Source organism: Musca autumnalis, unplaced genomic scaffold (assembly GCF_047663935.1).
Source record: "Musca autumnalis isolate F117 unplaced genomic scaffold, ASM4766393v1 scaffold_112, whole genome shotgun sequence".
In the NCBI taxonomy this organism is placed as follows: domain Eukaryota; kingdom Metazoa; phylum Arthropoda; class Insecta; order Diptera; family Muscidae; genus Musca; species Musca autumnalis.
The window spans coordinates 18,669-46,313 of NW_027411659.1; the positions used below are offsets into that span (position 1 = coordinate 18,669).

At 36.5% G+C, this 27,645-nt stretch overlaps 3 protein-coding genes across 3 annotated transcripts in view; all 3 read right to left on the reverse strand.

Annotated features, from left to right (window-relative positions):
* Positions 1-27,605, reverse strand: part of Hyls1 (Hyls1 centriolar and ciliogenesis associated) — a 35,641-nt gene extending 8,036 nt beyond the window's left edge. Inside the window, exon 1 of the mRNA XM_073964491.1 lies at positions 26,788-27,605. Coding sequence (XP_073820592.1) covers positions 26,788-26,887 — 100 coding nt within the window. The 5' untranslated portion in view covers positions 26,888-27,605. The remainder of the gene's footprint in view (positions 1-26,787) is intronic.
* LOC141391796 (uncharacterized) lies at positions 37-3,549 on the reverse strand. The gene is made up of 2 exons (XM_073964489.1): positions 1,063-3,549; positions 37-1,011 (listed from the first exon to the last, which is right to left on the reverse strand). The coding sequence occupies exon 1, from the start codon at positions 3,235-3,237 to the stop codon at positions 1,396-1,398; it is 1,842 nt and encodes a 613-aa protein (XP_073820590.1). The 5' UTR covers positions 3,238-3,549; the 3' UTR covers positions 37-1,011; positions 1,063-1,395.
* Positions 8,337-25,361, reverse strand: chif (DBF4-CDC7 kinase regulatory subunit chiffon). The gene is made up of 3 exons (XM_073964488.1): positions 25,269-25,361; positions 23,035-23,185; positions 8,337-16,922 (listed from the first exon to the last, which is right to left on the reverse strand). The coding sequence occupies exon 3, from the start codon at positions 16,901-16,903 to the stop codon at positions 10,154-10,156; it is 6,750 nt and encodes a 2,249-aa protein (XP_073820589.1). The 5' UTR covers positions 16,904-16,922; positions 23,035-23,185; positions 25,269-25,361; the 3' UTR covers positions 8,337-10,153.
* Positions 27,606-27,645: the final 40 nt, after the last annotated feature.

The following is a 27,645-nucleotide window of genomic DNA, read 5'->3' on the forward strand; positions in this document are numbered from 1 at the left end:
ATCATTCGGAATCATTGAATCTTCCACTACATATAGGGGTCGATCGTCGATAACAATTATCGTTGAGTGGCGTTGCCAGTTGTCAAAATTGATCCACGTATGGCAACTCTCAACTGAAGTTGCGAATCTCAGTTGACGAAGCGGCTGTTTTTCAGCAACCACCAATTTTCAGTTGCAGTGAACATTCTCGAAGAAACAAGAAGTAAAATAGAAGGAAAAATAAACATTTTGTTAACAATTATTGATTCTTTTCATCATTAATTAATTTTGTGTATCAATATGGTGAAAATAACGACAAAGCAGCAGTTCGAAATATTAATTGATAAACTGAGTGAAAATCCAAACTTAGCCCGAGGAGTTCGGGAGTTTTGGTGAAACCAAAGCCACAGCGGATGAAGCGTGGAGGTCCATTTCGGACAGTTTAAACAGCCATGAACCTCTAACACGAACACCTGAAGAGTGGCAGAGTCTGGATTCACTTTAAAGCAAAGTTGAAAAAGAAAATGCCTCAAAATAAAATAAACTTCAACGACACTGGTGGTGGTCCATCAAAATAAGTGAATTTATCGCCTTTGGAGCGGACAGCAGCAAATCTTTTGCAAATGAATTTGGTGACAAATACAGTAGGTTCAGTTTAAGTACAAATGACGTACATCCTCCATCTATATAGCCAACTACACCAGAGAATTTCGTTTTTGAATAAAAATGGTTTTTATTTTGCCTTTTTTCCTCTCTGTCAACTTCGAAACGATCAAATTTTGGCACAATGTGTCCTCTGTCAAGTGGACAACTTCCTTCAATACTCTCGACAATGTAGATTGAGCCATGCAATTGTTGAAATCATTGCCATGGGACTTTTGGAAACTTCCGTCCTCCAAGAATCGCAACGCTGCGCACACTTTTAAAAGTGGGGGTATTCCTGTTGATCTGTAACTTTCTTTGAAGTCATCCTTTAACGTTTCCACAATGTAAACTACGGCATCCTTTGGCAATCCAAAATACGCCTTAAACCTGAGATAATTTACTGATTATACAGATCTTTCCACATGATCATCAGCTTACAGTGCAGATGGCAATTCCAATGGATTCGACTTGTCCCTCAAATTTCTTCTAATAGATGCAATGTCCTGTATATTTTCTTCATCAAAAAATAATTCCACCGAACTTATCATTTTTTGGGACAGCAAATAAAACTTGACGATCCAAAGATTCAATGGGCAGGTTATATTCCAATCTTGGGTTGTTTTCCAAATTTGCTCGAAAACTCAGCCAAAATATTAAAATATTGTCCAGAATACACAAAAGAGTTATCCAAAGCGCAATTATTTTTAAAATGTTTTTTTTTTTTGGCGAATAGAGGTCACAAGTTTGAAAAAACACTGATCGATAACATGTTTATCGACCACCCAGTTGAGTTGACATTAATGGTACAACATTTCGTCTCAGTCGCGCAGACAACTGACAACGCAACTCAAGTTTAGTGGCAATACAAGATAGACCCAATAGATTCACGTCGTAACTCGTTTCATCAATATCAATCGTCACATTGACAAATGTTGTGCATTCGTATTTGCCTCCAGCAAAACCATTTAAAACAATACAGCAAGTTTTCGTTTCGCCAATTATCGTTGCAAAACTTCGTCTGATCAAACTTCGATCACTTCCAAAATCAATAAAAGCTTCGGATTCATTGTCCTTCACTTTGACAAGTTTACGTAGTATTTCATTGGACTTTCCGCTGTCCTTTATTTTGTTGACATTAACATTCGGGGTTTTCGTTGGACATTCACTTGCACCGTGTGAAGTCCGTTTGCATATTGTGCATCTATTTTTCTTCTGCGGCTCTGGGCAGTATACAGCTTTGTGGCCAGCGTTACCACAATTAAAACATTTGAATTTATTCACTTTGTCATCGCCTTTCTTCTCTGGACCCATTTTATGTTCACTGCTGCGTTTCGATTTATTCGTTATTGGTGTCAGCACTCTTCTTACCTCATTATAACTACAATATGCGTTGATGTCACTCAGAAGTTGATTGCAGGTGGTATAATCATTGGATATTTTCAGCTTCAATCCTTGGTCGTTAATTCCGTTGACGATGTGCCGTGCTATGGATGATTCACTTAAATTGCCCCGTTTTCCAATAGCGTACATTCTGTAATAATATTCCTGCGGCGTTTCGTTGAGCTGTCGTTTTGTCTGTGCCATTCTAATGTGAACATCGGCTGCGACTTCGTTTTGAGGAAAATCTGAAAGAAACTTGTTAACAAACTGAGGCCAAGTCAGAAATACCTCCTGCACTGAGTCAACCCAATACTTGGCTGGGCCAGCCATTTTCTGTTGCACTGCGAATATAACTGATGCGTCATCCCAATTATAAGCTGTCTTCAATAATTCCACACGTCGTACAAATTGCGAGGGATTAATAGATTCTTCTGATGACGGATTAAACTCTGGCAAAAGTTGAATTACTTCCTTTACGTTCCCAAAGGGGTTGTGCTGAACATAACGCTGTATCGGCTGCATACATATTTCTGACTGCGGCGGCGCTGAATAGACACTCGTTGCTAACATCGGTGGCTGCACATACACATTGTGCGGCTGCGTTGACTGAACATACCCATTATTCTGCTGCGTATTTTGCGTGAACACTCCTGTCTGTGTACCTGTTGTGAAATTCGCATGTGTCGTTGTATGTGTTGGTACGTTGTAGCATGACGTCACTACATTTTGCGTTGTATTTCGTGGAAGTTGAGCATGTCCGTGCAATGAAGATGTAAACGTTGGTAAACCAGCAGAAGCACTCGTGTGGACCGTTGGAATCGACGTAGTCTGAACTGCACCAAAAGACGTATTCGTTTGAACATACGACGGAATCGAACGTGATTCCGGTAATACTGTCACAACGTTTGCCACGTTTGGCAAGCTAGGCCGTGTGCCTTGCAGGGACATATTACCATCCGGTGTCGCGAACGTGTTCAAGGGAGATGATGCGTTGTTCGGCTCAAATGCTGATTGTCCACGTTGCTCCATAAATAAACGTAATCCAGTTACCATGTCTTCCAATTGCGAAATTCGGTTTTGCATATCATGAGGAGATGTGAATCCGTGCAAATACCTTTCGTTGTTGTCTTCAAGTCGTTCGATCAATTGCTTTTTGTTACCACTATGAGAAACACCAATTTCTCTGCATTTCGCTTGCAATTGCTTAACCGTGCATTTGTGCAAATTTTCCATATTTCTTGTTGGTAGACGCTTCTTCCAATAAGATGATCCTTATCCCACTTCTGAGAAAAATGTCAAGTGATCGATTGAAGACTATTGGTTTCCGTAGACTCAAATGAAATACAACGACCGTTTTATATTATCATAAAGAATTCACAAACGTTTATTAATTAAAATTATACAGGCTTATATTAATACGTGTTGTCAGTTTGGCTGCTTATCTTCAACTTCGTTACATTTAAAAGTTAAGGGTTGGATCAGGGTTGTATCTAATTGTACATTTTTACATGTATGCAACAAAAGGTATCTACTACTATTTTTAACTTGACATTTGTGTGAATATTTTATGCAGGATAGAAATCAAAATGATTTTGATTTTGAAAATGAACCCCTTTCAATCGGATGAATTTTGTTTATTTTCCCAGTGACAAACAAATAATTTTTGAAAACAACAACTTCTATTTGTGATAAAATTAAACAATTGGAAAATTTCAACTCAAAATCGAATTTTTGGAGGAAAATATATATTTTTTTGAAATTGGATTGAAGGGATGCCACACACTAGTCAATCACACACGTACACAAAGGGTTCATTTGGCAGTGCAGTTTGGCAGTATAGTGTATGCCCGGCATAACAAATGAGAGAATTTATCGAAAAAATTAATTATGACATGTCTAAATTCAAAATTGAAAAATTTGTTGAAAACACCAAAAATTTTTAGAAAAAATGAAAAAGATGAATGAAAATTAATGAACTAAACATTTTATATAGATGCACAAGGAAGATGGTTGTGTTTCCTTCTTAATTCCACACACATTTCTTGTCAATTAGTTCAAAATCGCGTAAAAATCTGAAACAAAAAGGCGTACAAATCTGAAACAAATACCTGAAAGCCTGTTACACAAATATTGGTTTGACATGTCTCTCTCTCTTTCTCTCTCTTTAATTTTGAAAATAGAAACATATAAAAAAAATATATTGAAAATACAAAATTATTCAGAATTTATGAAAAAAGTGAATGAAATGTGTGTAGTTAAATATAGAAGATACATTTGAAGGAAAGTCTATTGCTTTTCCTGTTCATTTAATGTACATATATTTTATGTGTTTTCGATTAAAATTTTCGTGAAAACAAGGAAACAAAAATGAAGGAAATCTCTTTCGAGTTGAGCTGTAAGGCCTTTAGAGATACATTGAAAAATTAGGAGTCTACCGAAGTCCCACGCATCCAACCATTACACTACGTTTCACGAACCTGGGTCTCCGACAACTGAGTGTTATGGGCCGATTCCGTACAGCGAGGCGAGTCATGTCGCGTCGTCTATCGTCTCTGCGACAAAATTTAAAAAATGCACTACGTACAGCGATAGAAAATAATCGTCGATAACAAGTTATTTTTTTTATTTTATTTTTATTCGTTAGTAAAAATGAACGGCGACAGCTAATTTGTTGTCGCCGGAAAATGAACATTACGGCGACAAAATTTGACGTCGTCGTGCGACTTTTGCCATACGTAATGGAAAAATTGCAACTGGCAACGCGACACGACTCGCCTCGCTGTACGGAATCGGCCCATTAAGGTTGCCGGCGTCTTAGCGTTCTAAGTCACCATCAACTTGTCAAAACTTTAGTAGACAATAATTGATGATCAAATCAAAAAATAAAATCTTCTGATATAGAAGAGCAATTACTAATGATGTAGGAATAAAACTTACCGTAGTATTTGTGAACATTGAAAAATGGGATTACCAAGCAAGACTATAGGAAAAGTTTGGAGTCAATTAACTGACATAATTTCGCATATACATTTATCTAATGAAGTGCGATATATATACTAGTTTCCAAGCTTTGCCTTCGTCTGCCACAACAACAACAACATCCTAATACACCTGAAGATCGGCTTTACCACCCGTGAAACGTAGTGTAATGGTTGGATGCGTGGGACTTCGGTAGACTCCTAATTTTTCAATGTATCTCTAAAGGCCTTACAGCTCAACTAGAAAGAGATTTAATTAAATATCACTATAAATGGCCTTCGCCTTAATAAGGCAAAAATAAAAAAAAATGAAGGAAATTTTGTTTATGTTTCTGTTAATTACGAATGGTGTCGTAGAAACGGGTTAATTGGTGTACGTCGTTCGACATGCGAACAACGTAATTGAAACGCTCGTGTGAACATGACATTAAGCAATATTGCCATGCTTCTTATGTGTCGAGGCCTTATACTATCATGATGGACCCCAGTCAGCCTTTAACCGGCTGACTTTCTGGCTGAAGTAATTTCTGGTAAAAGACGAAAGACCAAGTTCGACCTAATTCAAATGTGGTTCTGACATTTCTTTATTCCTTTCCCAGAAACGACTTCAGCCAGAAAACCAGCCGCTTATGTGCCGACCCCTTTAAGGCCTTGTTTAAGTTATATCTGGTAAATGATTAAAGACCAAGTTCGACCTAATTCAAATGTGATTCTGAAATCTTTTTATTAGGTCTAAACTTGTTCTTTAGTCTTTTATCAGATATGACTTCAGCATGGATACCATGCTTCTTATCTGTCGAGGCCTTAACACAATTTTCGTCTCATCAGAAAATATAACGTCATACCAGCACTCTAGTGGACGTGAAATGTTCTCTGTAGCAAATCTTAATCGCTTCTGTATTTAGTAGTTTAGTAGTTGATTTAAATCGACCTCTTTTTGATTTTAAATAAATATTTTGAGCTTGAGGTCATTACTGGGGCTGTTTTTATTTATTTATTTTTATCAATATTTCGGAATAGTTTACATTGCATCTTCAGGGTATATATTATAAAAATGTTTCTAAAATACTAGTCTATTCTATCATCGTCGAATTTAAATATTGCAATGTTTGCCAAATTTACACGACTCCATCGGTATGAATACCACTTAAATCTGCCTGATATGCATGTTGATCTAGAGGATCTCTATAGTATCTTTGGACCTCATCTTTAGATCAAGAAGATCTTTCCTGACAGGTCCGGGTTCATCTACGCAGTCCATGTGGTGAACAGTGTGACTGTTAACTTAGTGGCGGATATTTTACATATTCCTTGTGGAAAAACTCAACAAGATCAATGAGATAGGCATTTTGCACAAATGTTATCAACGGTTGAGCCTGACGCCATTAGCGTACAATCATCCCCGGGATGACTTTGGACTTCTTGTTTCTAAATTCCACGTATAACCCAACGTTTCATGCAAGGTCGAAGGATAGCATTCTCGACATCCTCGAACAGCTTAGAGTGACTGACCGTATCAAATGCTATCATCAGGTTCAATGCTACCATCACTGTTCTGTGACACGGCCTGTTCTGATTGAGTCCTAGGCTAATATGGCTGACTTCCGTATCGTCAGATGCTTTGCAAATGTGTGAAGTATTATGTTTCTTAGCGCCGTAGTACTTAACAACTGCGAAGCTACGTGTTTCAAAACGTCAAAAATATGCATTTTAAACGCAGGTAAAAAATAAACATGTATAATTTTTATTTCTGATGCATTTAGTTGCATTTTCGAGGAACAATGCATGAGTGTGCAACTGAAATATTTTGACGAAGTTTAAACAACACAAAGCATATGACGATACGGAAGTCAACCTATCTGTGGAATTGGAGTGCAGTTTTTAATAGTTGGCATCGCAGCATCTGGTCACACATTTCAATTCAAAACCTTCGAAATGAGGTCTGATTTAAAATTTTGGGAGGAGTGCGTGTGAGGTACAAAGAAGTAATAACCTAAATATGCCATTGACAAAAAAACGTCTAGTTGGTTGGTGACCGCTATATCTGAAAGTAGACTTCCCCAAGTAAAACAAACGTCATGGTACAAATACACAGGTAGCCGCATCGGCAATTGTTGGCAACATAAGATGTCAAAATTTGACATCAATTCAATGCAATTGACACTTTATGTTACCATCAGCTGGCATGATAATGCTACCTGTATTATTGTACCATGACAAACGTTAAGTTCGGCCGGTCCAAACTTTTTACCCTCCACCATGAAATATTCTAAAAAAAAATAGAAAAAATAGTTTTCTCTGTTTCGAAAGACCCATGTACCGTTATATGGGGAACGTGAACACCATTGACCTATGTCCACATATTTTGTTGGTTAAGATTCTTTTTGACCACTTTGAACCCTAAATGTTAAATTAATTTCAAATCGGGTGGTACCGTGATTTGGAGGATATTCCAAAACATGGACCTATAACCACAATTTTTGATGGTGGTTTTTTGATCACTTTGAACCCTAAATACCAAATAACATCCAATTTGAGTAAAAATGCCGAACATCAAAGTACTAGTGGTATTCACTCATGTTGGTAAAGTGGCATTGTAGATCTTGTACATCATGTTAATATTGTAGATCTACAAGTGTTTACAATACCACAACAACAAAATACATACATGAAAGTTTAATTTACAACAGGGTTGTTAATATACTCGACCAAAAAGTATTGTAAACATTCCATTGTACTTTTACAAGGGTTAGATCAGCTGATTCTTGTGTCGTCACTTTGTTGTGAGTTTTATTTATGTCGGAGTTTTGTTTTTTTGGTAGAAAAAATGGGAAAAGTAAAAAGAATAAAAGAATGGAGGCAAGAAAAAAAAACAATTTTTTATGAAAAAAGTGTAATAAAACTGAAACTAAAAGATAGACTTACGACGACGTTAAGATGCTTTGACTTGTTTACGATATTCACAAAAAAAGATATTCACACTTCGTTGTAAAAAACCCTGGTACATATAGTACATTAACAAGAGTTGTCAATCTACCACAATGAGTGAATACCGCTACTTTAAGTCGCGTGGTAGGGTGATATGGGAGCTATTCCAAAACGTGGACCTATATCCACAATTTTTGGTGCAAAATTGTTCGACCCTATGTCAAATTACATCCAATATGGGTCGAAAATGTCGATAAAAACTTCAAGATTTTGCCGACCATTTTTGTGGTGAAGTTTTTTGACTACTAGAACCCAAAACGCCAAGTTACAAGTGAATTGGATCGAAAATGATTTAGGTTTAGAATTAATACTACGAAGGCTTAATCCAAATCTGAGTACACAAAAATTGAAACAAAATAAACACACAATAAAAAATTTGATTTTAAATTAATATTTTTTTCTTTATTATATTGCAACATAAAATTGTTACAATCTATAGTTACTTTAAAATGTAATCAATATTTGTTGATTTGTTTTACAAAAAAAAAAATTTGACCGAAAAATTAATATTTTACCACTCATGACTCTTTTTCTTTTTGTAGTTTTTAGATTACTATTATATAATAAATTACATTAAGATGTTCTAATGTTTTTTCTTTTTATTTTATTTCATTTTTTACAATTACATTTAAAATTAAATTGTATGTATTTCAAAATGATGGGAACATGATGCTGTTTGCCTATTTTGTGTGATATAGAAAATGAGAAAATTTGGTTTGAAAAGTTCCGGGTCAGAACAAAAAATGAAATATTCTTAGGGACAAAATAGGTGACATAGATGTAAAAAAATAAAAAATAGAAGCGATAACAGGAGAGAGAACAAGTTTTTTTAAAGAAAAAAATCATACTTTTGCTGAAAATTGTATTCAAGTTTGTTTATACACCCGAAATATTTCACGTTCATATATTAATTAGATTCAGTTGTTGTGTGGTGTACATTTTTAATAGGCATTTATTGTAAAAAATAATGTTTTTATATGTAGTATGCATGTTGATTGTATAAATTAATAGTAACAAATAAATTTAATAATGACCATTTACTATTTATGTTTTCTTTATTTTTTATTTATTTTAAATTAAATACTAAAAGCCTACATGTTATTATTATTAACTATAGTATGTATGTATATATTTATATAATTTGTATTACAATAAAATTTGTTGCTGATATTTTTTAACTAAACAAAATGATTTACAAAGAGCAAAGTACATTGAAGATTGATTTGGGGGAGCATTATATCGATTTTTTATTCTTTATATGGGTCAATTATTTCAGTTGCTAGTGTGTGTGTTTTTTTCATAAATGAAACTGTTAACGTACAAGGAAAGAAATACAGTAAACAAAAAAAAAACAACAACAAATTATAAAACAAAAAAGCGAAAAAATCCAGAAAATAGATTTTTGTAAAAAAATTAAACAAAAATCTTAATCATAGTATACTTTGCGTTGGTATATTGCTAATTGGTAGCTTTTTACATTAATAATTTACCCTAGTCGTATCTTAATACCATTTATATGTATATAAATTACAAAAGGTAATATTATATATTTTGTTTTGTTTTGTTTATTTAAATATTTATACGAATACAACAATGCTCTCTTGATCACATTTTTGGCATTGAAAATTTAAAGATGTTTATGGAAACATGTTCCTTAATATCCCAGTTGAAGCATAATTTCGATTCGCTTTCTTGATCTAGGTTTAGTCAAATATGGGGAAAATTGATAAGCCAAGAGTTTCGGGAAATAAGACATTTAAAAGGAATTCATAGAGAAATAAAGAAGATTTCATTTGAAAAAAGAATATAAGAAATCCTAAACTGAGCCATCACTGACACAAAAACAACTCATAAGAAAAAAACTTAGAGGATTTTTCGGAGTATTTACATGATTCACTACAGGTCACTCTGAAAGCCCAAATGACTATTAATTTGGTACACATTAATCTGGCACACAAAAACCTTGACTTAATAATTTTCCTCAGCATTTTTTTCTGAAACTAAATCGTGAAAAAAAAAAATTTGTTTCTTAAAACAGACACAAAATTTCTTATTGACAAATCGAAATCAAATGCAATTTTAATTTGTTTTATGCCGTTGAGTCTTGATGGTGCCGTGCTACTGTTGTTGCTGATGGTGGTGGTGATTCAGTCGAAAATTGGTATTAAAATAAAACCCTGTCCCTATCTGCGATAACGAAATCTTCTAAAGGGTGCCCGTAATCGACGGCATGTTACGCGAACTTCCTTCTTTAGAAACTGTGAAATCGCCAAAGATTTGACCGCTGCTGTTGCCGCTTCAGCTGCACATGATGCCGCATTTGTGGGTGCATATTTGGATAAATCAAATTTACGTTTTGGCGTTGTTGTTGTCGTCGACGTGGCAGTAGTATTATTTAGCATTGCATTACTCGAGTGATCGTGATGATGCAGATGATGATGGTGGTGCCCATCATCATCGCCAGTATTATTTCTTAACTGCGAATGTGAATTGCTAAGATCGAGATCAGTATCCAGGCCATCTGATGAAACCGTGAAAATATCCGAATTATCACCAGCCTTTTCGCTGGGGCTAATACAACTGCCCAGACTACCATTCAATTGAGGTGTACGACGCAAAGCACGCATAAATGGTGTACAAGGCGTAGATGTCGTTGCCGCGCTATGGTTATTTAAACGAGATTTATCAACAGGACTTAGTGTAGAAGCTTCATCAACTAAGCAACGCAGGCGTTTCTCTTGTGGCTCATAGGAATCTTCATCATCTTGTGTAAGAAATGTTTTTGATGTGGATCGTTTTGATTTTTTCAGGATTTTCTTACATTCAACGTCAGGAGCATCTTCATCCTCCTCATCCTCTTCACGTTCTTTATCATCATCATCATCTTCCTCGCCCTCCTCCTCATTTGCTCCCTCCCTGATATCAGCATCCTCCTCTTCATCGGATTCAGCTGCTTTTTGTCGTCCATTAACTGCATCTTCTTCTATGGAATCGGCCATAGTTTCATTATCTACATCCTCTTCGTCATCCTCCTCCTCATCATCATCGTTGGCTGTTTGTGAGTCCTCATTTATTCCCAATTGTGATTCATCCTCCTCTGCCGTGATATTATTCATAGTTTCATCATCATCTCCACATTTACCATTTTGTGTCATTTCCACATCTGAATCGGGTGGTGTAATCACACCATCATTTTGTGTTTTATCTTGGGTGGTTTCCTCATCATCGCCCATAACCTTTTCGCCAACCACACTCTCGCCTGCAGCATCAAGTAGCTCCTGTTTTATGTGTATTTTCTTGGCCAAATGTCCATCTTTTTTCACTAACCCATTTTCCAGGAAGAAAATTTTATTACCCTGTGATTGTTGGCGGGTCACAGTCTTCTTTCGACAAACTTTGGGCCATCCAGTTCGATTAGTTTTGGGATTTTTTCGTTTACGATAATAACCCAACATATGCTGCGAATTGAAGATGCTGAATTTTTTGTTTTTAGGATCTTGACCGGGTCTATTATCGTCACCATCTTTTAGTCCGTTTTCCAAATCTTGATTTATCAAATCACAAAGATCGAAATCGCTGGAGAAATAATCTGTAGGTGGAGGTGTATTAAGCACAACATTGGAGGATGTGATTGGTGGCATATCCTGTTCTTGTGGTGGTGTTGCCTGGCTGGATTGACTATTCACACTGCTGGAATCGGTTGCAATGCCATTCAACTCAAACAATTCATTATCAAGATCTGAAGCACCCGGCGGCGTTAATGTCAAAAATTTATCAATTTGCCATTCTAAAATTCGGGGACTCTTATACTCTGTGGTCATTTTCGTTAAAGCTGCCAATGCCGTTGAATCGGCTTCGAATTCAAGAACACCCTTTTTGGATCCTGTTTTGCGTATCAAAGGTAGGTTATTTTTACCCGTCAACGAATTTCGATGGACACCCACTATTCTTGATCGTCCTCGACCTCGGCCCCGACCCCTACCACGCTTTACAACTCCGCCACTGGCTGCCAGAGATTCACTAGCCGTATTCGAGGCATTCGGCGTTCTTGATCTCTGTTGCAATTTCAAGGCCGCCGCCAACGAGGTACTTCCTGTTGAATATCTTCCGAATAAATTCATAGCAACATTATTAGCAGCAGCTCGACCTCTCGAGGAACGAGCAGTTGACGCTCGGGCAATAAATGGCGGAGAATAATCGTACTTGTTGCGCCCCCGACGCATGCGTTTTACGTTTTCCGATATTTCGGTGGCAAAGCGTAGTTCTTCGACAGGAGTGGCCGCTTGCGAACGAGTTCTAGGTGAATTCAGAACCGTGCTTTGTGGCAAAGGAGATTGTCTGGCGGGAGTTTTTGCAGCGGGAGGCGGAGTTTTTAAACGTTGGACTGCCCTTTGTAACGTTACTTCTTTTTCAGTGGGCTCACTGGCAGGTGGAATTTCTTGTGGTGGCGGCGGTTTCGAATCCTCTGTAGGAGTTTTCGGCTCATCAACTTCAGAATTGGACTTACTAACGGAATCCTTTCTCTGCTTTATAATACAACTGACTAATGCCAATGTGGATGCATGCTCACGTGGCGACTTCCGTGGTGGCAACTCCAAATGAGCCATAAACGCCGCTTTGTTGAGAAGTTTTTTATGCATCCTTCGGGATTTACCAAAGGTGGCAGTACTGCTTGCACAGCTACTCGCATTACTGTGAGTAGAGCCAGCTCGGTCATGTCTATTGCGGGTGACGTCTTCCTGTTTTGTTTCCACCTTATTGTTGTCATTTGCATCCGCTGCTGCCGCTGATAACCGATGAGCATTACTGTATTGTACCTGTTCTTCGAGCTTTTGACGTTGTAGCTTTTCCTGCTGCTCCTGTTCTTGGCGATAGCGTTGAAGCAAATGCAGCTTTTTGTGTTTGTGCGTATATGGCGTTGATGTTGTTGTGGAGTCTGAAGTGGAGTTTGAGAGTTTGGAATGTTCTTGTTGTTGGGGTGTAGTTGGATGAACGCCGGAGTTAGAAGATGGACCACAATTCTGCGTTTCTTCCTCTTGTTTGATCACGTTTTCGGCTTTTACTTTGGAATCACTACCCTGATCAATATTTGCTGACTTTGATGCCTCTGCCTGATTAGCTTCAGTCTCTGGTTTGTTAATACCTTTATTCTGACATAGTTTACAACACACTTTTGTTCCCATTGAGCCTTGTAGGGATATTTCAAAGGGCACCGGTCCCATTTCATAAGGAAGTTTTCGATATGATGTTGAACCAAAGTACTCAAAGTACTTTTCTTGGCAGTTATCTTGACGCTTATACACGCGGTACCATAAATCGTACTCCGGTAGACGTTCGAATGCATATCTCAGTTGTTTCAGTCGTTCACTTTTGGTGTAATCGAAAAACCTGGAAGGAGACGATTGTTCAGTTTTCAATGGCGAAGAAGTAGTGGAAGAGGATTTGGGCGGTGTTGTTGTCGTTTTATGTTCCTCTTTTGGGAGTTCGGGTTGTTCGGTAGATGATGTTACAGGAGGAGCTTTTTCTTCTTTAGATGACAGTGCTGATTTTCTTAGAGATTTTTTAGGTGGTGATGATGAAGGAGGTGGTTGAGCCTCTATTTTCTTCTTTTCAACCACGTCTTTATCAGCAGCCTTCGCTTTAGTTTGGAGCTTTGGTTCAGGTATTTCCATTTCTTTTTCTTCCTGTTCCTGTTCTACGTCTGACGTAATTTCGGTTTTAATTTGCATTCCAAAACGACGTGTTCTTCTTTGTCTTGTGGCAGTAGATAGCTGCTGCGTTAATACCGTCGTCATTGACTTATTCATAGGTTGGGTTTGTGGTGTTTGCTGAGATGCAGTTGTATTGCTAACTGACTTTTTAGGTGACGTTTTAGCTTTGCTTTCGGTCACTCTGAAGTCTTCATCTTTTTCATCATCATTATCCACTGACAGATCATCGTCATAGTCCTCCTCGTCGAGGAGTTCATGTTTGTAAATGATTGTAGTTCCACCTCGTAACCTCTTTTCACACGTATTAGTGGGAACGGTATTTGTGTCATTATTAGTATTTGTTGGTTTTGTTGATTTGTTGGATATTGTATTCTCCCCCATCCTATCCTCCATATGAAAAACAACTGATTGACGGTGACTATAGCGTAATCTTCTAGTTCCTAGTTCCACAATTTCGGGCTTTGGTTTCGTTTCTTTAGGCGTTATAATCTCCACCTGCTTCTGCTCGTCTTCCTCCTTTGCTGGCTTTTCCTTTTTTAATTCCAGTTTAGGTTGAGTTTTCTTTGTTATTTGGGAGGCGGTAGCCTTGCCTCTGGTTGTTGCTGCTGCGCCGTTGGATGAAGCTGCTGCTGCAGCGACTATTGCACCTGAAAGCTGTTGCTTACACTTATTCTTGGCTGCATCAACAGCGGCCTGCATAATACGAGTACTGGTTGTAGCTGCCGTAACTATTGCCGTTGCAGTTCGGGAACTTTTGCGTGTGGCTTCAGGAATTACTATTTTAGCTGTCTCTGCTAAAATTTCCGCAGAACTTGGAGCTGCTGCTGAATTTCTACGTCCACCGCTATGGGTTGCGTTCTTTTTCAGTTGTTCAAGTGGCTGGATGGGGGCTTTCGGAAAGCTCTGCCTACCTCCCTCACCACCTTTGGAGGTGGTAGTGAGATTGGTAGTACTAGATTTGAGCCCCTTGGTCGGTATGGGAGTTTTCACATAGGTTTGCCTGCCCTCTTCCTGGGTATTCACAGGAGTGATAATTACATTGCGTTTTCCCGTTGTTTGGCCAGGTAACTTTCTTTTGGCCCTAGCTATGGCCTTCTGGCCATTTACCACAGGCTTTTTTGGACATTCTTCGAAATATTCTTCATTCTCGTCATCTGAGTCGGATGAAGGTGTGGCCTCAGACGGTGTTCCAGCCGACGAAGAAGTGCAAATAGAGGCCGTATGTTGGGCTCGATCGGAACTCGTATGTCTATCTATGTCGGTGGGCAATTCACTCGAGTCGCTTCTCTTCTTGGGAAACATGAAGTTCTCTGCCTCGCCGTTCAGTACCTGCAGTTCGGTATTGCGCACCTTTTTAAATTTGACAATTATAGAGGGTGATGCTGTTACACCAGCATCATTGCCTCCAACACCTCCCCTATTTTTGGTGGGTGTACATTGGATATCTGTTGTATGCGTTTCCACAACCTTATACAAAGAGTTTGGCGGCAACATGGCACGTATGGGTGGTGATAGAACGGCATTTGATGTAGAACCTGAATGTTTTTTGCGGCCTGTAACTGGCGTCTTGACAACCAAAGGTGGTAGTGGTGGAGGCGCTGCTTTCTGCGGACTAGGTGTCTTTGGCGATTTTGTGGTGATAATTGAATTCTTAAATTTCTCCGAGGAATGTTTTCCCTTTGTAGACCGTTTGGATTTTTCTCTTAACGTCGGTGAAGCATTCGTTGGTTTAGATGGCTGATTTAATGAACAGGACTCTTCTTCTACTGCCTCAACGACAGCCCCACCACCATCGTCCAGAGGATCTACTTCATGGCCGACTAGCTCTTCTTGGTCAACTTCCATTTCTTCCAGACCGGCTTTTGAATCCAATTTACGATTTTCATTTAAGAATTTGTTAACGTCCGCCGAAGATGTTATTAACGAATCTAAGGCAATGAAATTCTGAGAGTTTTTGGCAAAGTATTCATGATCCTTGGTCTTAAGGTGGATGGTTAAAGCGTCGTATTCAATTTTACATATTTCACAAACACCACATTGCTTGTCAGACGAATCCTTTGGCGCTTGGGCCTGATTCTTACAGACACTGTTTTTCTGTGAATTGGCGGGTGACTTAAGTTCATTATCCTGGGGTTTTCTAATGTTTTGAGCTGATCTAGACCTGGATTTGCGAGTCATGTTGTTATCTTTCAGTTGATTGTTTTCACCACCGTCGTTGAGTTTGTCCTCTTTGGGGATATCCTTCTTGGGCGATAATCGGAAAGCACCGTCTTCACGGGTTAATTCAATTTTTGGCCACTCACTTGCTGGCTTTTTGAAGAGGTGGTAATAGGGGCGATAATTTCGTTTCAGTGCTTCAATTTTTATGAACCCTCCTTTGAGACTAATCGGTTCGACTGTATACAACTTCTGAGATCCGTTGGCTGAATCTCCCAAATAATCCTTTAACTCGTGCTGAACTTTTTTGAAAAATCTTAAAGCGTTCTCACACTGCCATATAACATACGGAGGGGGTGGTCCAACATTATCTCGGGATTTCAAGGGTGTTGTGGCAATTACTGCTGCTGCTTGTGGTATTTGCTCGACCGTTGATGCTCTTCGAGTAACGCATCCAGTTGTGGTGGGTGTTGAAGTTGCGGCAGTGCTTAGACGTCTGGCACGGTTTAATATGGCATCGGCTCTAGAATTTCGTATTGGTTTCTTTGAGGCAATTGCTGTACTGCCATTATTTGCTGCTCTAGAGCTTTCAAAATTTTCTATTGAGTATGGAGTCTGTGGTGTTTGCGGTGTCTGAGGCGTTTGAGGTGTGCCTGGACAACTGGTGTTATTACTACTAACAACGCCTGCTGCGGTGGCGGCAGCAACGACGGGCTTATCTGTTACAAAGTGTGTAACACTTGGCGTTAAAAAGAACTCCAGTGATCCACCGAGTAGCTTGATTTGTTCCTCTATACGTTTGGTCAACTGATGATCACATATATCCAAGTAGAACTTAAAATGGCATAGAGGTTTCTTGCATTTGATTACTTTGACAGGAGTACGTTTGTGTATGTCGGATACCGTAGCACCTGCACCTGGTGATATTCCTGGCGTAGCTGCTGCAGTGCCTGTCGAGAGATTCCTTGTTGTTGGTGTTGTTGGTAATTGCTGAAGAGTACTTTGCCGTTGCTGCTGCTGTGTTTTAAGTTTGCTTTTTTTGATAATTTCCGATTGCGGTTGCATACCTTCAGGCCCAATATGGCTATTCACACAAATTTCAATTTGTTGAGTTGTTGATAAAGGATAACAGTTCATATTGTTGTCGTTTGTTGTTTTACATTTTGCAGTGGATCGAATAGACAGACGGTGGCGCAAATCAATTTTGAAGAATTATTTGAAACGAGAAAAAGAGAAAAGATGGAGAAGAGAAAACAATTTTAGTTAATTGGTTTTTGCAATGTAAAATCAATAAATTTTTGAAAAAAAAAACACTTTTATAGAGAAGAAAAAACGACCGCCAAAACAATTTAACACCTTTTTAAATCAATCCCTTTACAAAAACACAAAAAATGAAAAAAGAACGGCCAATGCGAACAGAAAAGGACCAAAGCAAATAATAATCTGACAAGCCAGATGTACAAAAATGAAAACAATCACATCAACCCCTGTGATCACACAAATACATAAGCACAAAACTGTCAGGAGAGAAATCATGTACATCACAAACACACACACTCACACAAAAATGAAAAGGATCATCAGGATATGTTGCACAAAGAAATACAACATTGTTTACTAGTGACACAGTGCTGTATTTTTCAGTAGTGCTATGTTTTATCCATGGTACAATAAAGTAGAGATAGGCCAGGTATGAAAATCGCTGAAAAATACAACCTTGCAGCCATGGCTTAAAACGTCAAATGTCATGGTAGAATAATAAGATTAGATGTATCTGCATAGTTAGCCCATTCCATGGAATTTAGAACTCCACTGTTTATATGTTAAAAGTACCAAATAGAGCAAAAGAATAAAAATTACTTCAGCTAGGCTCCAGAATATTGTTGCTAGAAGTGTTCCAAAAATAGCAAAAGTTGTACCCAAACTTATGACAGTGAAAAAATTTGCATTCTCTTATTTTTACATACTATTTCCAGCTAAAATTTTTCCGTTCCCGTACTTTTGGAAAGAATTTCAATTTATATCAATATTTGACGAAACGTTATTTCGTAAGTATTACTATTAAAAAATAAACAGTTGCTCTGTTCCAGAACCTGCAATAAGCTACTATTTTTTACTACGATAACAATTTTTCCTTTATATTATCGGAAAAAATAGTAGAAATTAGTAGATTCTTGCGGTACTGGAACAGACCAAGTTTAATTTTTCCACACGAATAAAAACCGTTCGAACGAACGAAGATATAGCGTTGCAGCAGAAGTTTTCTTTTGAAGCAATTCACCGATGCCTCTACCTTTATTATTACATAACGTCAACAACAACCCTTCCTTTGACAGAACAGGCCATAACAAGAAAAAAATTGTAATCAGCTGCTCTCTGTGCCCTACCTGTAATTACTCTACCATGGTTTTATCCTAAAAAACGACAAAAAATTGTTGAGAAATAGTTAAGAAGCCTATGAAAGAGTAAATGAAAATATAAAGAATATCTTTTTTTTACAAACGTTCCCACGCCTCACTTTCTCACCCCAGCCGACCGAGGGGGCGACCTCCCTTTTGCGTAGGGATCGCGTACACACCATGATCCGCATCATGATGGGATATGAGAGGGAAATTGAAAACCAGCTACAGAATCTACTTCATCAGCTAGTTAGTTAATTATTAAAACATGCGTTACACTACTCATTTAAAAATAAAATTATTGGTCTGTTCCAGTACTGCAAGAATCTACTAATTTGTTATCGTAGTAAAAACTAGTAGCTTCTTGCAGGTTCTGGAACAGAGCATATGTTAGTTGATCAACGGTTTGAATTTCATATTACGAATTAGATTGAGAGGCCTGACACAAAATATTTAACTCCAAGAAAAATTTAATAGAAGATATGGTTCATTTTTGTTTGCATATTCTTAGCTTCTTCTTCCTATATTATAACATCAGTTAAAGGGACCAACCTAATTCTCTAATGCAAATTTAATATATACCGGATATAAATATGGTTTAAAGAACTAGTTATCGTTTTGGGTGGGTGGAATCATACCAAATGCTGCATATCCACTCACTTCGAATGTTGCATATTGGGAACTCGTGGCAGAAAAATAAAGTTTTCTTGTGAATAGGAATAGGGTTTATTTACATAGCCAGGTGAAATTTAAGGCTCTCCATGTCCATTTAAAGTCCCAGGTTGTTTAGGTCTCCATGTTTGCATCGGATAAAGCGGAACAAATTCTCCTTTAGCGGCATCTAGCGGAAGCAAGAAATATCTTTACACTAAAGTTTCCAATAAGTAGCCGACTTCGGCCAAAACATACTTTTTCTTATGGGCAGATGCCAACCTTGGCTACAAGATAGAACCTTAAAAGATGTTTAAAGTTTTCTCTTGAACTTTCATGGTCTGTAACTCGGAAAGTATACATTTCCAGGAAAATAGTCATAATTAGCTTTGTTCCTTTACTTTTTTGATGGTAAAATAGGTAAAAGAGAAAAGTGTCAAAATTTCTCAAAATTGCTCTCTCATGAACATTTTTACCAGAAAAGTAAAAGAACGGAAAAATGGTAGATCTGGTAGCAATGTCAAAAATAAACATAAAAAATCAATTTTCGTCTTTTATTTCACAGTTTTTAATTTAGTTTTGTCAGTGTTCGACTTTTCCTTCTGTTTTCCGTCCATTTTTTTCTTCATTGTGAAATAATCGTAAAAAAAAGTCGAAAAATCAGTTCTACCATTTTTTACCTGCAGAAATGTTGCTGGTAGCCTGTGATAGAAGAGAAAAGCGTATGTGCTCTCTCTCCTCTCTCACTCTCTTAAAAATTGCTGCCAGTTTTACCACTTTTTGGGGTTAAGGAACGCTTTGCAGGTTAAAAATGGTAACAAATGGTAAAAATGGTAACCTCAGACAAGTAAAGGAACACAGCTATTGTTTGGAATTAAAATAAAAAATATAAACTAGAACCTCAAATTAAGTTTAAGGCTTTATTTTGAATTTTGATGGTTCGTAACAAGGAATCGAAATAAAAAGTGGTACCTTTGGTGCAACAATTTAGAGCCGAGACATTGAGACATCTATGGACAAATCGAATAATCATAATTGTTTGAAATCAAAATAAGAAATAGAAACTAGATCATCAAATGGTGTTGAAGGCTTTATTTTGAACTTTGATGGTTCGTAATACGAAGCCAAAAATTTAAACCAAGTCGGATGATCTAATCGAGATTTATCTTGCGCGCCAAACGGACGGACATTGCTACAAACATATGTCGCATCAAAGTGTATATACCCTCGTGATCCTAAAGGAAAGTGTATAAATATGGAGTTCTTTTGTAAGCCATCACATTTATCCCCATAAATGAAATAAATTTTTGAATAGTTTCTCTGTATACTTTCACTTAAGGAATTCTTTTCCCTTAACCAAATCCTTTAATTGTTTTAGTTCATTTACCATTACTTGATTGATTGTGTCGTTTCCTGAAAACTGGGATCTGAAATTTGCGAAAGCGGGCTTTTGAAGAGAAACGTTCCAACGTTTCGTCGTCTTATGTGTGCATGTGCTATTATCTGTACATTAATTTTTGTGCAGATAAGCTTGTAAACCCAGGTGACCTGTAAGGAAACATGTTAGCCTACTCAACTCTGCCTTACCCTCGTTTGGGTCCCCCCGTGGGATTTTAGTGGTTTTCCTATTTCCTCTGTGTTCTATAGGGATATGTGCACGTTTGAATTTACTTTCTTGGATGTTATTGCTTTGATTACGGTTTTACTGTCCGTAAGAACGTGGTAGCATTAAGCCTGTTCAGACACATAGGTTTCGTGCTGCTACAACAACAACCTAGTTTTTGAGTTTTGATAGGTTAGTTTGAAAATTTTAGGGCAAATGAAATACTATTGCTATGCGTAATTAAGACTTTAAATATCATCTCTATGGTATTCATCTCCAGATGATTGTAGATACACAATTAGTTTATGCACAAAAAAGCAATATTTTAATAGTTGGGGGTCTATTCATCATACCAAAGGTGTTGTTGTAAATAAATATACCACATAACATACAACGATATATGTAAATTTGTATATAATGAATATGTATAACTCTTTATTTACATGTTTATTGTAGTTAAACAGTTGGTGAGTTATACATTTTAGTATATAATGTATATTACGGATTTTTATATAGATACAAATGCATATGCATATTTACATATAGGTAAGGTAAATTCTCATAGTATTTATTATACATCGATATTTGATTGTTTATGTGAAATGTAGGTGTAGGAGGTAGGAAATAGAACCACAAAGCCCATGTATTCTGTATATAACAACTATTATTGTATATAGTGTTTTCAACTTTAAATCGATTTAAATCATTCCACATAAGTTTTAATTTAGGCTAAACAGTATTCCGCTTCAATTATGCCATAACATGTACATAATTCTAGATTGACCATTCTGATATTATGCGACCTAATATAAATGACATTCTTTTCAAAAATGGCTACATTCATTTTTATTTATTACTACCTGAACCCAGTGCGCTTCGCTACCTCGACTAAGGTATAATATAGTTTGACACATTTGTTTGTAGGCCAATTTTCTTCCAAATTTCATTAAAATCGGGTATACATAGCGTGTTTGGTGCATCAAATACATGAAATCGGACGAAAATATATATGGGAGCTTTATCCAAATCTGAACCGATTTGGATATAATTGGGCACACTAATTTCTATACCGAATTCCGTCACACATTCCAAATTTCATTGAAATCGGAGATATATAGCGTGTTTCGTGCACCAAATACCTAAAATCGGCCGAAAATTTATATGGATGCTATATCCAAATCTGAGCCGATTTCAATATAACTTGGCAAATGTATTTCTAGACCAAATTCATTCACACATCTAAAATTTGGAGATGGTAAAAGATACCATTCTATAGATATTTGCATACAACATCTAAATTTTTGGAGGTACCTCCGATTCTGATGCTATATCTCCGGATCAACGCGGAATTTCAAAACATTTTATAGCCTATGTTACTTTCAGGCCATGTAGTGATATACTCTGAAAATTTGAGGAAGATCGGTTTAGCGGTTTTTGAGTCATTAAACTTCAAACAAACAAACGTACAAACATTTTTCTACTTTAAAGATCCCTGTTCTATTGGATATCGGGAAATAGTCGTTACTAGAACTATAGTGATTTTTAAATATGAGAAGTAAATACTGTGCATTTTGAAATCAAAGGAACAATATGTCATGCCCGGCATATGCAGCATATAGCCAGAAATGCAACTTTGTATGTCGGTGTGCCATACATAAATCTCAAACTAAATTTACTAAAAATGCTATTGATACACCTGCTATTATTGGTAATCAAACTATGCAAAGGATGGAACCATATCCTAGTAAGGGATCGTTTAAAACAAACTACATTAAATAGACATAAACAATGACAACTTAATCTGGTTAATAACAGAAGATATCAGATTGCTTTGAAGTTTCTTTGAATCTTCTTTCTTTCTATATTAAAAAGTTAGCTCCACTTTCAAATTAATCATCTATGTAATAACATCCAGTTTGTACCTATGCCTATTAGTTTTATATGGATTGCCTAGTGTATGTAGGAATGCAAAGATGGACGACATACTACATGCCCAAAACTTTAGTTTCTGGTTAACTATACACATGAACACAAACATCTAACACGATTCCTCTGCAGAGAATAATTTCATTTCCCTGCCAGCTCACATCACGTTTTTCCCTATTGATGCTAGTTTTTATTGTGTACATAAATACGTAGACGTTTATTTGTATGTAGAAACAGAAAAATAGCCAAAAGAACAACACCAGCGACGACATTGCAGCAGAATATGCGTTCGTCAACAACAGCAACACCAGCACAATTTGATTCTGTGTAAATGGTTTTTTAGATATTTTTCTGTATTTTCGTTTCTGGTTTGACTCATGGCTAGAGCTAAATATGTTTCTTATACACGCCATAGCAGCGTATATTCTGACCATTGCATTTAGCTTATTCCCTTTAAATTTCCAAAAGAAAAAAAAAAACAGCGACACACACATTATCTCTTACGATTTGCACAATCAACATTCATCTGCACAATCTGCTGTCTGAATAGAAATCAGTAGTCTTGAAGAAATGACAACAAAAAATTTGTATTGTAGACTTTTATGATTGTAGCTTACCATGTATAGCTGGTTCTAATTGAATATTCATTTGTGTCATCTTTATATTATTAAATTATTGCATTTTAAATTAAATATATTATGCTTATTTGTCGGTTCTGTCTTTGCTTTCATATGATGTTCCTCTAATAATCCGTCAAAAAATACAACTCTGTGTCGCACATTTTATTCAGTGCTGCTAATGTTGTGAGAATTTTGTTCGGTCAAGAAGATGAATGTTGTTGATTTTTGATAGGGAATTCTAAATTTACAGTTTACGCAGTAGGGGAAGATGTTATCTCAAGCTAAAAGTCTGGATCTCTTCGAAATCTATTCTAACTTTAATCTATGGACGAGCGTTCAGTTAGGGTTCACATAAATAAATATAGGGTATTAGGAGAATACTTTGAAGTTTAACAAAACATGGATTTATTAAATTTAAGAAATCTCGTCTGTGAAATGTAAAAGAATAAAGGAGAACAATTCAAGGAAACCTTTATATTGCATTTCATGTATAATTAATTAATGAAATTATAAGCATTTTAATTTTACAAAATTGTTTCGGTAACTTAAAAAAGAAACAATGATTTAGAGAATCGCACTACTGGACTATGTCTTGATAATGAAATATGGGCTAATCCATTAAAACATAGTTTACACTGATAAGTATTTGGAGAAAATACATCATTTATTTGATAGATAAATGGTTATGATTTAAATATCAACAAAAGTCCAAAATCTTAAAAATGAATAAGGTGTATTTACAAAACATTGTTCCACAACATCCCATACGGGACAAGGGAGACTTCTCTCATATCAATGATTGCACCCCGATTCATATTAGCTCCATGATATGGGACCTACAGTTTATCGCCGAGTCCGAACGGCGTGTCCTACGACACCACTTGTAGAGAAGTTTTACATGGCTGAAATAAATACTCACGAAATGTCGCCAACATTACTGAGGGGGATTTTGCCACCGTTGAAAATTTGATGATGGCTAGTCGGGAAAACCTTCTTAATGAGGATTTACTTGACGTATACGTAAAGGAGTTGACATTTGAAACCCAGTGGGTTTGTTAAATCCAGTTATATATAAACGTACTATTATTTTCAGATTGTTTCAATTTATTTAATTGCAATTTATTTTCTTGTTTCCTCTTTTTCATTGCAGACATCATTTAGTGGAGAAAGCTATTTCTTTATCAATGATTTAAAACTCATTTTTCATCAGCCAAAATTAATATTTGCGCAAATTTCCAACTCATCAATAAATGTAAACAATGACAAAAAAACAGCTGTTATTTATAATTGTAGATTATGTCACATGAAAAAAACATTTACAGGTGTGAACGCACAAATTGAAAGTTGTATGGATGACGCCATACAACGGTCGCTGGAGCAAATATTTGCGTAATGTGACCTTACCATTACACTTTTTTCATGTGGTTGTTGTTTTTGACATTAAATGGGACGAATGTATTTGGTCCCATGGCACAAATACCCAGGTAGTGGCATCGTAAAATTTTGAATATGTTATGTCAAAACTTTCTTTATGTTGTTGGGGAGATTACAACAAAAATATTTTTTTTATAAAGGGATTTGACTTTTCATATTCGATCAGCTGGTGTGATACCACTACCTGGCAGTTCTGCCATGTTTGGTCCTAAAGATTTTTAGCATTTTAAATGTTGTAGCCCAGTGACGTAGACAGGTGTCTGCCACCCGAAATAGTCAGTTTTTAGACATTTTATGTATACCTTACTCTCAAAAGTAAAAATTTGTAATATTAGCCCATCCACTAGATTTACTAAATGATGTGCGGTGTAAACGCGCTATCTGTTAATTCCAAGTATAACGAACCATGGCGGAATAAGGTATTACATCAAATCCATGGCACAATGATACAGGTACAGCGGCAAAAACAGCTGGTTATCACACTAGTTGTCAAAATTCATTATTGTGAATAAAATCACATACAAAATGTAAACAAGAAATTCACAATAATACATTATTGTGACCAAATTTGACGTTTGGTATGATTTGATGTAACACCTTCTTATTACACCATAATCAAATCATACTAAACGTCGAATTTGGTCACAATAATGCATTACTGTGAATTGCTTATTTATAGTTCGCGTGCGATTTTATTCACAATAATGCATTTTGACAACTAGTATGAAATCAGTTGTTTTTGATGTAACGCCGTTTTTGACGTTGCGCCATTAAACGCCTAATAAAAATGTACACACAAATATTTCGCGTTGAACCCAAAAACTTTATATTAGCAACACTGTTCAAATAAAAAGTTGCGCGCAAAGAAACCGAACCAATGGAGGAAACATCGACTAAAGAAAATAAACTTAAGAAAAGGAGGAAAAACAAAGTCACCACTGTCAAAATGAAAACATAAAACACAAACGACAACAAAATAAAAACGAAGATAATGGCAAAAATTGAAAACGAAAACAAATAATTAAAAGAATAAGGCAACATATGATAAAAGTCATTGAAAAGAAAAGGCAGAAAAATGCAATTATAAAAATAATATAGCAATTACCAGCGCAGACCACAAATGCACAACGTAATTATTTTAGCCCGCCGACACAACAAAACGTCATGTGAGGTTTGTGAATTTTTTGTGTGGTGTTGAAGTTGATAGTGTAGAAGAAAATGAAATCGAAACAAATTTACAAAGAAAAAGAGGGAAAAAATTACTTAAATATGAACAAATAAAAGTGTATAGGTTTTGTCGTTTTATATAAGGTTGGTTGATTGGTCGGTAGGTTGGTTGGTCGTCGTTTGTGTGCAGTGTAGTGAGTATAGAAAGAAAAACAGGCAAAAAATATGTGATGATGTTTTGTGTGTACTTTACTTATTTTTTTGGGATGGTTGGTTCAGAGTCTGTATGTAGATCTAGTTGCTTGGTGTATGGTTGGTCGGTATGTCTGTCGGTTTATACGTTCGTTTGCCGTTTCGCATAGGCTGACGAAAGAAACAACGTTACGTTGGCCTGTATGCTCTTGTTTTGTTACTATCTAAGCTAAAAACATGAAAATACCATATATAATGTATGTGTGGCATTTGGTGTGGTGACTACAAACTTGGATGTGTGGTTGGATGTTTTCCTTCTCCTCTACTGCCTTGACTACAGACTACAAGCAAACAATACATATACCAGCCCAGCCGGCATTATACAAAGCAATCAAGCGACCGACCGACCAGACCAATCGACAAAAAAGCAACTATGGCAAACAAACCCAGCAAAGCACTAAGAGCTCACTTTGCAGCAGAACGACGAACCAACAAACGAATGTTCAGAAATTAAATGTATTTTGTGGCGTTCGTCGTCCGAAAACATGGAAACAATTTAACAAATACAGCCAGAACATACACAATATTGTATCGGGGGTTTTATTTTTCTACAGCAGAAAAAAACTCGGCCAAACGACGAACAAGTTAAAAAGAGGTTTTTTTCTTGTCAACGTTTGTTTTCTGAGTAACATTTTAACTTGTTTCGTTGCTTAGATCTCACTTGATGGCAATTCATCAAAGGCGATGAGGTTAGCAAAATGTTTTTAAGTCAAAGCCAGAAATAAACAAATAAATAATGTTTTTGTTTACAATTGAAAGGTTAATCTCACTCTCACACTCTTTTCATTCCTTTATACGCGCTCTCTACTGTGGGGTTTCTTTCATTCTCCCTCTCTCTCACTCACTCATTCGCCACAACAATTATACTAAATTAAATATTATTAAATTTGTTTTTACCTTTTAAAAATTCTTTCAGTTGTTCTGCCGATATATTTCGGTAGCCCAATTCATTTAAATAATGCAAAATGGCGCGTGCATCCACTGGCAAATGTGACATTTTCTTGTGAAACTCACACTAGCGCTCTCCACATACATTGATTTCGTGTCGTTGAAGCACAGCAGATGAGAAGGAATAATGAGAAAACTAAAAAACGGCAACAACAAAAACTCAGTTCAAACAAAAAGAAAGTCCCCACATAAATGTTTCTGCCTCTGCTTCGCGTTGTCTTCGTTGTTTTACTTTAACTGTTGTTGTTATTATTGCAGCCAACAAGCTTTAGTAGCTTGATATGTTGTATAAATTTACACTTTCAATAAAAAACGATTCGCGTACAACACATACACATTATAAGAAATTCTTTGTAACTTTTGCGTTATTGGCAATTCGTTCACTTATTTCACGCCGTAATTACACATACTTTCAAGTTTTTTCATTTATTTTATTAAAAGCAAAATTATCTTCTCACAAACGTTTAAATTTTTTTCTCCGTTGCTGGCTTGTGATGTTGTTGGTGGTATCACTCTGTAGAGCGTTGGTTTTTTCCTGGGTTTTCACAACTTTTCTATATTTAGTTCAGTATATTTCTTTAAATTTCATACAATTCTTATAAAACAGTTTATGCGGATTTAGTTTTTTGGTTAATTTTCTTTTAATCTACTATAGTTTTATAGAAATTTTTAACTTTACGCAGAACGTATCAACTTTTTGTAATCGTCGTATCGTTTCGTTTGATGCTCGTTTTTTCTTTCATACTTTATCTTTTGCTTGCTTTTGTGGTATATTCTTTCTGCAACTGGAGGTGAATATAAAAACAC

What these genes read in the sequence shown, in the direction of transcription:
- chif (XM_073964488.1), bottom strand. Translation starts at nt 16,903, where the DNA reads ATGCAACCGCAATCGGAAATTATCAAAAAAAGCAAACTTAAAACACAG.
- LOC141391796 (XM_073964489.1), bottom strand. Translation starts at nt 3,237, where the DNA reads ATGGAAAATTTGCACAAATGCACGGTTAAGCAATTGCAAGCGAAATGC.